At 36.5% G+C, this 12219-nt stretch overlaps 1 protein-coding gene across 1 annotated transcript in view; it reads left to right on the top strand.

Moving 5' to 3' along the window:
* The window catches only part of BBS9 (Bardet-Biedl syndrome 9), a 221082-nt gene that overhangs the window by 171560 nt on the left and 37303 nt on the right, over positions 1-12219 (top strand). Inside the window, exons 11-14 of the mRNA XM_008572932.1 lie at positions 3113-3189; positions 6617-6670; positions 9937-10039; positions 11512-11616. Coding sequence (XP_008571154.1) covers positions 3113-3189; positions 6617-6670; positions 9937-10039; positions 11512-11616 — 339 coding nt within the window. The remainder of the gene's footprint in view (positions 1-3112; positions 3190-6616; positions 6671-9936; positions 10040-11511; positions 11617-12219) is intronic.

The raw sequence follows: 12219 nt of genomic DNA, 5'->3' as shown, positions 1-12219 counted from the left end.
TGGCACATACATGAAACATGAAATCTTCACAGTTCATTAAAATAAGTTTAATGTGACTTTTCACTCCAAACTTTGTCCTTTCCATAAACAATATGGTAATGATACTTTGACATGAATTGTGGATGCAATTTCTCAGAAAATTTCTTACAGCTTAAAGTTATTTCTTGGTGGCTGTAGATAGTGATGCCCTTGGGTGAGAAGGTGTAGGCTGTTTTACTTGTCATTACCTTGATCCTTCCGTGTAGATTGGAAAACTGCTAACTATGCTAGAGATGTACCCACAGACATGGGTGCAAAGCTCATTATTTACAGAATAATTTTATGCAAGTTATTAATTTACATAAATTAATTTTATGTAAAATTTTAGTTTATGTTTGAAGTCCCCTGCCTTTCTATGGCACCATCGTTAGATTTTATTCCTGAAAAAGAAACAAAGAGAAACATTTTAAAAAGAGAGGCTTGTAAAATGTTTTATTTCTAGATAAGGAAAAAAAATTAATGTTCTGTATCCTTATAAAACCGTGGTATGTTTCTGTATTAAAATACCTGTAATTATACAAAAGCACCAAATTATTTCATTACTAAAGATTGAGAAGTTAAAACTCTGAACTTTTTGATGACCTTGCTATTCATTTAAATGTCACTTATTTTAGTACAGTGGCTTTAACTTGCAAAAAAAGCTTATAGTCTTGTGGGTTATGTTTAGTACTTAAAGCTTTTTTTCTACTTTTTCAAAAGAAGAGTTGCAGCAAAATTTAAAGCCAATATAAAGAGTACATTTTGTTGTACACATGGTGTATATTATATACTGTAATAAAAGTGTTCTTGAAGCTGATTTTATGTGTGTAAGTTATATGAGGAATGTATGTTGTAAGCATGAAATTATAGTAATAATTTCTGTATGGCTCATGGATTCTGAAGGTTTTCGTACTCACTCATTAGTGTAAATCCTGCCTAGCAATTTTGTTACCAGTAGTCAACAACATCTGCTGGTAGGAACTTTCAAAGATGGGATTTCCTTATGATTTAGACAGTTGGATGTGTATAGTCCCTACTTGGGGTAGGTATGAAGGACGGGGTACAGTGTCGAGGTAGGTGCCCACACAGTTGTGCCTTCAAGAAGAGAGAGAGAGAGCAGTGAGCCTCGGGCCTGTGAATGAACCCCATTTAAAATACACCGGCAGATACTTGCACGCAGACATATTTCAAATTGCACTCCACTTGAAATATGTCCGGATAACTAAGTTGATGCTGCCCCTGAGTGCTAGAAACATTTGCACTTAGTGACCTGGCTCGTTTAGGCTTATGTCTGGCTGCATATAACTGAATACCCAAATAAAGTGACTTAAACAAGGTAGAAGTTTATTTCTTTCTCATGTAAAAGAAGCCTAGTGATGGGCAGTCCAGCTTGGCAGTTCCACAGTCATCAGGGACTCTGATTCCTTTCTCCCATGGTCATCTTTTGGTCCAGTATGGCTTCTGGAACTCCTTGCCTCACATCTGCAGCTGAGTCAGCCCCCTTAAGGAGCCTTCCTGGAAGCCACACCCTGAACAGCTCCCACTTACATCTCAGTGGCCACTCCAAGCTGCACAGCGGGCTGGGAAATTAAATGTTTTAGCTGAGGACTTTGTTGCTCAGAATAAAATTGAGCTTCTTTTAAAAGGTAAAGAAGTGAAGAATGGTTATTGGATGGGCAGTGAGCAGGCTTTTGTACTTTGAGTTATGGAAAACTTGCTGTGTTTGTGGGAATGCCTGACAGCAATTGTAGGCAGTTCTTCTTTTTGTGAGACAGCTGATTCATGTGGCATCGTCCAAGTTCATGTTATCATCAGTCAGCCGACCTCAGTGTGTGGGGGATGTTTTCTCTCAGGGCCACAGAGTGACCTCAGCAGTTCCAGGCAGCATGTGCAGACGTGAGTTCCAGGGAAGAAGAGGGCTTTTCCTTCTGCATCTCCCCTCTTATTAGGGAGGAATGGCTTTCCCAGAAGCATGTGCCAGGATTTCTCACTCCCAACTCCCCTTACCTCCCCTCTGCTGGGAGTAAATCCCACGCTCATGCCTAAAACAACAATGGTCAGTGCAAGAGAATTATCATGATTGGATTTCACCCTGGGGCCCGGGAGAGGTGACTTTCTCTGAGATGAAGGTGATATCTCAGCAAAATTAGGGCTTTGCCACAAGAAGGGAGGAGGAAAGGAGGTCATGGATGTTGGTCTGGGGTGTGTGTCTCTGTGTGTGTGTGTGTGTGTGTGTGTGTGTATGTATGCACATAAATATTATTTATGTTGTTTATTTAGGATCTCTGTCATTTGTTCATAATATCTTAGTATGCAATATAACATGGTTAATATTGTGAAAATAACATGTATGAATGTATGGTAAAAGTGATTCACATAGTAATAAAAGGGTAAACAATGAAAAGCAACTGTCTCTTCAGACCAGATCCTAGTTCCACTCTTTAAAGGTAATCCTTATCAAGAGTTTTTGTGTATTCTTCTAGAAAATATTCATGTTTATGTAATTGTTTTTAGACATATTGTTCTACATCTTGCTTTTTTAAATTAATAGGTATGTCTCAGAGTTCTTTTCATGTCAGTGTTCAAAGATTGGCAACAGTCTTATTAATAGCTTTGTACCATTGCATAGTATGGTACCATATTAACAGATATATAGATATTTAGGTTGTTTTCATTTTTTTTTAAAGTTACTACTAACAGTAGAGAACCTCCTTGGGCATGTCTGTGAGTATTGGATAAATTCTTGGGAGTAGAATTGTTAATCCACAGGATATGTACATTTTACATTTTGATAGTTATAGCCAACTTACCATCAAAAGCGTTGTTTTAATTTGGGTTTCCACTAGTAGTCAAGGATTGGTCAGTCAATGGCTGACATGTAGCCAGTATCTTTGGAGAAAGAGACAATTTTTCTTTATCATATTGTATAAGGAAAGAATTAGCATCAAGCTTTAATTCTGTAATTCATTAATGTTTTCAACTTGTATTTTTATGGGGTTGGTTTTTGATAGTATAGATAAACCTTTAAAGAAAAACTGTATACAGCAGGTTTTAATTTATGATTAAGTCTCTTTTTTTTTTTTTTAAATTACAGGTGTTTGGCCCATTACTGAGAGAGAAGACGACTTGAAAGTTTCTGCCGCAGTTTCTCCTAACTTTGATTCAGTGTCTGTAGGTGTATTTGCAGATTTTAAAGACTTTTATGATAGTGGTAGACTCTGATGAATAGGATCAAAATGTGTTGGATTAAATTCTGGGCTTCCAAATTGAAACATCAGGGAGGATAACAAATTTTAGTCCTTGTTACTTTTTAGATAAAAACATTTCTAGCTTCTCAGTGCCAGTAAGGAGCTTCTTGGGCAGGATTCTGTTTAAGAAAGATGTAGGGGTTGGGAGAAGCAGTGGAAAGGGTTCCTGCCCTTGTTCTAAATCTACCTTTTCTTTTTTAAAAACTTTTTCAGTACCGTAGTATTGAGATCACCCTAATCCAGGTGAATAATACTGACTCTATTAGATTTTTGTTAAAGGTTCAATGAGATAATGTTTGTGAATGGCCTAGTTCAGGGTTTGATGATTTACAGACTTTAATACGTTATGGTGGTTGTGGTGGTAGGATGGTTTTAAGAGCAGGCACTTGATCCGGGAATTATATTCCCCCCCTCCCCCCACTTCTTTGTGACCCAAGGCAGTATACTTAATTTTATTAGTCTTATGTTTCTCATCTTTGATTTACAGACTTTAATACGTTATGGTGGTTGTGGTGGTAGGATGGTTTTAAGAGCAGGCAGTTGATCCGGGAATTATATTCCCCCCCTCCCCCCACTTCTTTGTGACCCAAGGCAGTATACTTAATTTTATTAGTCTTATGTTTCTCATCTTCAAAATGGGAATAATAATAGAATACTTTGTCGAAGTGTTATGATAATTAGTCGTCATCGCCATTGTCAAATTACATTTTACTTCTTTCAACATCATCATCATCATCATCATCATCACCATTATCATTACTACCTATGTCCCACTTCTTGTATTGGTCACTGCTGTATCTTTAGTTCTTGCCACATATTGGGTGTTCAATATATATTTGCTGTATGAGTGAATGAATGAATAAAACCAAGGAAGTGTTCGTGGTTATTGAAAGAAAGTGAGCCGAAACTCCGGGTACCGATCAAGCTTTATTAAAAGAAGAAAATCTGCTGGGCTGTGCTCAAAGTGGCAGGCAGCCCGGGCTGCCTTCAGAGTGGAAGACAGCAGCAACAGTGGGATTGCAAGAGTTGATATTAGCTGTTGGGCGTGAAGTGTGCGGGGAGGAGGGACTATTAGGTTGATGTAACTGGGTGGAGAACTGCGCTGATGCGGAAGCCTGGGAGTTGTTTCTGTTTAAGTCAGGAGGCTTCTGCTAAAGAGAGTGGGGAAGGGGTTTGGTGCTGGAGTGGAGACGAGGCCAGCAGCTGTTTTGTGCTTATTGTGTGCACAGTGGCGCCGGTCACATCCAAAATCCATCAGATATATTACTCCCTCTCCTTGTTTTGTCTTCTGTAAGTACTTGTTAGAGTATGATTGATTATGTCTCCCTGCTTGCAATTTGGCAAAATCTATTAGGTTTATCTGTGTCTCTACCAAAAGTTGATCAATTTAGGGAAGTGATTGAATTTGCTTATTTTATTGTATTTGGAGCTCATGTATAATTCTGCCCGGGAAATGTCTTTGATATTTAGGTATCAGAGCATAATATAATAAGCACTTGTTATGAATTTTCAAAGATTAATTTTGGTATAGGCAGCCAATCCAAATTGTCATAAAAATCATATTAACATTGCTATGGTATAGTAAATTGGGTACACTTAAAAAAGGTAGGACTGCCTATGAAAGAAACATTCCCCTGGCTGAGTCACATGGCAGAGGCACTGTTTTAAACACTGGTCATTCAGCACACTCCATTTCTCACTCACCATTTCTGAAGGGTGTAGACTGAGTGGAACATTTCTGCTTAGTTAGCTGACAAATGTACAAACATTTTCTTACTGTAGAAATGGTTCTTTTTTTTTCCCCCTTTGGGCAACTTGTATAATTTTTTCTCCGTCCCCTTAAACATAGGCAATTTGGAATGAGGAATTCCTTTTCTGTTCTTCAGGAAGTTTCGGTCTTTGTAGGAAGAGGCCTGTGTAGTAGGAGTTAGGAGTACTGTACTGTGATGTATGTTTCCCCACTGGTACCCCTTGGTGCTGTTTCCTCTTCACTAGGTATCTCTTTTCAGCTTTATTTTCCCTGTGTTACTATTTTTTTCCTCCTTAAGAGATTTCTTGAGAGTATCATATTCATCCCATTGGAAAACATTAGCCCAACAGTATACGTGGTTGTGGTGCCATGATGTCTTCTCATTGCCATTTCTCTGTGGCTGTAATTTTATGTTCCCAGAGGACTGCTGTCTTTGAAGTATCTAGGCGTTTAGACATGGATTGAAAAGAGCAGGAAACAGGAGATGTTGGTTTCTCTTCTAGATCCGTAGACAGCTAAATGTAAAACATTTCCTGGATTGTAGTTAATACTAGAACAAAAAGACTGGATTGGTATTTTATTTTGAATTATTACGGAAGCACACTTCTCAAAAAAGTAGTATAACTTATATTAGAATGAAGTGTTTTATAGAGAAGACAGGCATTGCTATCCCATCTTTCTGATTGACAAGCTGGATCAGAGTCCACATGTGGTTTCCTAAGGAGCCACAAATAGAATATGAATCTCTCAACTCCTAATTCTGCTAATACGCATTACATCGTAGTGATCCCCATTGCTTAGAAGTGGTATAGTTTTTATTGGTTAAAAAAATTTAAACAAAAAAGCACAATGGATCATATTCATTGGTTGGGTAGAAACATTGTGATTTTAATTATTCCCTAGGAATTCATGTGGGTATTATTAGAAAGTATGTTACCCCTTTGTCTTATTCTACCATAGAGTACACATTTTTTCCTCTCAGTGTACTACTGTCAAAAATAAGTTATAAGGAAATGTTTGCTTTATTATATTATACAGCAAATTCTTTAAGAGATAGAATCAGGTAACCCAAGCTGATGCTCAAAGAGTGCCTGTTGAATTAGTTTATGATGTGTATTAGTAAAAAAATATACTACCACCATTATTTTCTAGGTGTAAGGCCACTCAGTGTCTATATCATTAGTTACATGCATTAGATAACATGTTGTTAATTGGAGTAAGACATACCTTAGGCAAATTGAAAAATACAGTGATCTAAAGGAATGGCATAATGTTTATCTGAGAAATACAAGGCGGCCTTCTATATAGAATAAAGAACAAGTTAATAGAATTAATACTTTGAACATTGAAGTAAATTTCGAAATATGTGCCCTCTTCTTTTTGGGGGGTGGGTTTTGAATATTAGCTCATGATTTTCCGGATGAAGGCATCCAAGAAGCCACATTGACTCTTTTAGTCTGTCATTAGAGTGATGAATCATTTATACTTAGTTCCCTGTTTTGGTGGTGGGAAGTATGTATTGTACCCATTGTGTACACTCATTGCTGTGTAATATCGGAATCATTCTTTCCTACTTCTCATCTCAATTCTGTGTTTTCAGCAAGCCACCGATGTTGAAGTGGGAACTGTCCATGTCCCTTCCATCACAGTGAAGGTATTGTACTGGATTTTAAAATGTAATGTGCTAATAGTAGTACATATTTCATCACATCTGTCACTGTTGTGACCCTACGAGTACCTTATGAAAGTGTAAAATAAACACTTGACCTTTGAAGGTTTTCCTCAACCTTACTGAGTAGTGAATAGAAAACCTTCATTGCTACCTGCAAATTTAAAAGTGATAATTGCATTTATAGCACTATGTGTATAGTATAAACAATTATTATCACTTATTCCTACCATTATTTAAATGTGTAGCATGATCCAGGCTCTGTTTTCTAGAAATGAAATGAACATTTTAAGTCTGCTAAAGGAATTGTGTCATCACCATTCAAGACAGACGAACCAGTTGATTCGCATCGTACATAGTACACTGAAATGATACTGGGGGTGCACATGAGTGCTAATAATACCTTTCTTCTATGGATGATTTTGCGTGTGTTTTAAAAGAAATCCCAGCTGTCTGTCTATCATAACATTAGCTTTAAGTGGATATATTTATAGCAAGAAAATATTAAATGAAGCCACAAAGTAGAGCAGTGACAAATTGATAGTCCGGGCAAAATAGAATATGAAGGATGTGGTTTTGGTTAAGATTTTTAGTCCTATCATAGAATTTTAGAAGTAGCATTCAAATGTAGAACCCACTCAAGGCATTTAGATTGAAGTGTGGTAATCAGTCAGCACATTATTAAGCTGAAAATATTTATCACTGCCCAAACCTTGCAAGCCAGGGAAAGTTGTGGATTTTGGCGATTCACTTAGTCAAAACTTGGACAGGACTTCATATTTTCTTAGATTATGGCTTGCTGTCCTTGGAGGAGCTTGACAGGGTACCAGGCTTTACCAATTGTGTTCGCTTACACTGGACCCAGCGGGTTGCCCAAGTGTGGAGATCTTCGGTTGAAGTTGAAGGGAGCCCAAGCTCATAACAGTTTCCCAAACTAATTTTTTTTGGATTCTTGCCACTGGAAACAAGGGTGGTCTTTTCCCAGTCTCCCTTCCCCCATCCAGTCAAAGGTTCTATCTCAATACTTCTGAGTCTGAAAAGGTATTAGTGGCAAGAAATCAAGCACTGAAGAAAAAAAAATAACTGCGAAGTTCCAGGTCTGATCTATTCTTTTGCACAAGGAAACCTCTTTCATATATATTTATATCTGTCTGATAATATTGAGACACATCACATAATAATTCAGAAGCACATTGTAAATTGCAAAGAAAAAAAAAAAAAAAGAAAAACATCTTGTACCTTAACCAGATAACATTGCTCATACTAATTTTTCCCCCAGCCAACCAAGAATTATTGCTGTAAGTAAACACACCTTTCCCTCCCATGCAGATCTTAGGCTTTCATGTGTAATAACCACCTTAAAATGATGGCAAAACATTACTGGAAAATTCTCCTTCATTAGTGTAATTTAATATAATTGAGAACCTCTAAATCACAGCTCTCTTTCTCATTGCCATTGTAGAAGCACAAGAAAGAATGCAACGTGAGAAAGAGTTGCACAAAATTGGCAGGAGTCATACCGTAGACACAATGACTTCCTGATCCTGTCTGACAGTTTTTATACAAATTTCTGCTATAAATCTCTCCTTATGGCCTTTTATAACAACAGCAGCCAAGATACATAACCATGCAAGTTTCCATCATAATAAATCCTGTTAATTGAGAAAATCTTTCCATTCGTTCCAAGTGAATGAAGATGTAGCTACCTTGAGTATGTGTGCATGATGCGTGACCATCTAACCCAGACAACTCATACCTGGCCTTTGGAGTCATATTTGTATATCTAAGATAAAAAATTTGGTACTATATTTCCTGAAGATCATATTTCATTTGCTAGAAGTGGAAAATGGCATGGAAAATTCTTGTATTAACATTTTATATTTTCTCCTTAATATACTGTAATTATTTTCCTCTTAAAATATGAGGTTTATGATCTAGCCAAGCCTTTAACTCTTTTTTTTGGCTCAAACACAGTTATTCTTTGTTACTGTAGTTATTTTTGTCTCACATCTCCTTGATTTGCATTTTCAAAGTGCCTAGCCCGTTGTTGGGGTTCAATAAATCTGTTTATGAGCGCTATCATGATTGTGCATCTAAACCAAATGCAAACCCTGCTGTAGCAATGTGAAATCGTGTGATTGTGGTCCACGCCATGGTTATGCTGGGAGGAGTCAGAATGTCTGCTCTTTTACAGATGGTTCATTACTACTTTAAGGAATTTTCATTTTCCCTGTTAAGACTGAGCTCTCGTGAGATGTTCCTGGTCACAGTGTTCACCTGTCTAGGATTTACTGGCTGTATCGTCTTGGCCTGTTATTGGTCCTCTCTGAACCTCTGTACTTTACACTGCAAGATAAGGATTCTTTTTCATTTGTAAAGTTATTTTGTGATTTAACTGCAGTTGGTCATGGGCATGGGCTCTGAGTTCTGGCAGACAGCAGTTAAATTGTGGTAAGAGAAGCGCTGGCCTTCTCTACCCACACCCGCCCTATTTCCCAAGCAGACGGGTACCCCAGAGGGCTCAGCTATTGATTCTTATGTGGGTAGGAGGGTTTCGTTAGCATCACCAGGCATCAACAGTTTAGAAATGCAGCCACCTTGGAAATGCAGCAGTCAGTACTGCTATTCTTCGATATTTTCTAGAATTAGTTATGTCATATATTTTTGTGTAGTCATGGAATAAAATGCAGTGCTTTTGTATGTATCTAGGCTAATATATATCCACCTAGTAAGGAAATCTTTAGAGAATAATTAACTTGAATAAAAGGAAATATACTGATAGTGGATAAGATAAATAATTCGTGATACTATTACTATATATAAAAAGAAGAATGAACGCATGTAACATTTCATGACGTAGTCATTCAATAGCCATGAAGGCAGATTTTTCTTTTTTTTTTTTCTTGATAGAACATTTTTAAACAGTTTTATTGAGATGTAATTCACATACCATACAATTCACTCATTTAAAGTGTGCAATTCAATGATTTTTAGTATGTTCACAGAATTGTGCAACCATCACTACAATCTAATTTTAGACTATTTTGTCCCCACTAAAAGAAATCCCATATCCATTAGCTGTCATTCCCCACTCCCCATCCCTGAGCAGTTGCTAATTTATTTTATTTCTCTATAGATTTGCCTATTCTATACATTCTATGTAAATAGAATCATGCAGTATGAGGTTTTTGATGACTGGCTTCTTTCACTTACCATGATGAATAATAGTCTAACCTTTTCTATTTCCTTAGGTCACACTACAGAATCGGGTGGTTTTGCAAAAAGCCAAATTATTAGTCTACGTGCAACCACCATTAGTACTGACTTGTGATCAGTTTACGTTTGAATTTATGGGTAAGTTTTTTGTTTTGGCTTGAAGTCTACCATGGTGTGAGTGTTTTTGTTTTTTTTTTTCATAATATTAGTGTGTTTATTTCATGGCTATGTTTTTTTTTCTGAATAGTGAGGCTGGGATCTTCCTGAAATTAGTGATGTGTTTTTTAGCTTATATTTTCCCTCCAAGCATCAAGCATGGACATTCAGTCAGTGATTGTTGAGTTGGATTAATTTTTTCGGATTACAGATTTCTAAGTGTTTTCTTTAACTTGTTGGACCTGTAATTGTATTTAAACACTACAATTTGGAAAGCTTTCTTTATTGGCAGTTCTCTAGTGACCTATTTATTGAGTCAGTAATGTTTGAGGAAAGAATATTGGCTTTGGAGTTTGACCTGGGTTTGAATTCTAGCTCTGACACTCTATGTGTAACCTTGGGCAAACTACTTTAGTAATCAGTTGAAGCCCTCGGTTATTTTAATCTGCAAAAAGGGGATAATATCTATCTTACAGAGTTGTTTTGAGGATTTAATTAGAAAGTGAATTTATATAAGATATCCAAAATAATGCCTATTTTAGTAGACGTGTCATAAATAGCAACTCTTAGTAAGATTGCTTTGTATAGATTCTCTCACCCCCAACCACTTGTATCCAATTTGTCATTAGTCTGTTAAAATGATCTTTAAATGATCTTTCAATTCTTCTGTTTTCTACAGCTGTTACTAGAGCTTTTCAGCTAAGGCTCTTCTCTCTTATCCCTGAAGTCAAGAACATATCTCTCTTTTATACCTCTGTAAAACCAACCCTTAGCTGACTGCCTGTCAGACAGTGGGAACTCAGTTCATCAAATGAGTGAATGAGTGATTAAGTGAAGGAATCTTGTAGGTGATATCTAACCACTGGATTCTCACTTCTGACTTTTTATACTACTTGTAGTTTGTCTTTCTAAAACACATTCTGGACAATTTATCTTTCCAATTAGAAAATCTCTTGTGACTCTCTAACACAGGTTGAAGGCCATAAATTAACACTGAGGGGCATTCACAATCTGCTAAATCACTATAGTTACATCCAGTTCCCCTCTTCCATTTTCTCCTGTGGTCTGTTTTCTAGCCATGATAAAATACTATTTTCCCCCAAGTTCTCTTGCCCTTTTGTGTACTTTTTCCTGTTCTTGCTGCCTGTCCGAGTAGAGAGGAGCAGCGAGCGTAGAATGTTTAGGTACCTGGTCTGGAGTCAGTTCCTAGCTCTGATATTAGCTGTGTGCCCTTGGGCAAGCTTCTTAATCTGTCTGTATTCCAGTTTCTTCTGGCACAAAAAAATGGGGACAATACTGCTACTGCTTTGTAGGTTTGTTGTAAGGATTAAATGAGTTATTCCATGTAAAGTGCTTATGACAGTACCTGGCATGTAGTGAGTGCCTAATAAATTTTAACTGTTGTTTACAACAATTGCCTCAAGTAATTTGTATTACCTTTACATTGCTTATAGCACCTGAAATGACTAGAACAGTAGGCTTTTCTGTTTATCTGAAAAGAAGTTATACACCATCTGAACTGGAAGGAAATGCTGTTGTTTCTTATTCCAGACCAACAGGTAAACATACTGTTGTTCACAAATTTACAAGCTTAATCATTCCTTTAAACTATTAGAATTAACCTACTGGAGTTATAAGTTAAATGCTGTGTGTTTAAGATGAGAAAACATACTGTAAAATATAATTAAATGAAAAAATGTTTTCTACTGTTAAATAAAATTGCATGTTCTAATTGCTTTTATGTGTTATGAGTAGTAAGTTATGTGAAATGGTAGTAAGTCTGTTTAGCTGATTTTCGTATATAATGTTTGGTTCCCTCTTCAGTTTATAACAAATCTGCTATATTTTTACTCCTGTTAGAAGAATGTTACCTACCCAGACTTCATTTATTTGAACTAAATAAAAGTCTGGATGGAATAAAAGACTGAAAAAGAATATTATGGATTACTCTAACATTTATGCAGTATTTAGAGTTTTAGACACTGTTTTAGTGACTAAATACAACTCCTTAGTATCTTACATGTTAAAATATTTAAGAACAAATTTTTAAAAATTTAGTGTGAATTTTTTGCAAAAATCTTTTTTTAGATTTTAAAAGGCCCTCTTTGTTTCAGGTGAGATTCAATTATCATTAATTTCAAGTTAGTTCAGTCCAATTTCAT

The sequence above is a fragment of the Galeopterus variegatus genome, unplaced genomic scaffold, assembly GCF_000696425.1.
Source record: "Galeopterus variegatus unplaced genomic scaffold, G_variegatus-3.0.2 Scaffold849, whole genome shotgun sequence".
Lineage (NCBI taxonomy): Eukaryota > Metazoa > Chordata > Mammalia > Dermoptera > Cynocephalidae > Galeopterus > Galeopterus variegatus.
Note: the sequence above shows the minus strand (reverse complement) of the source record. Positions and strands in the feature narration are given on the sequence as shown.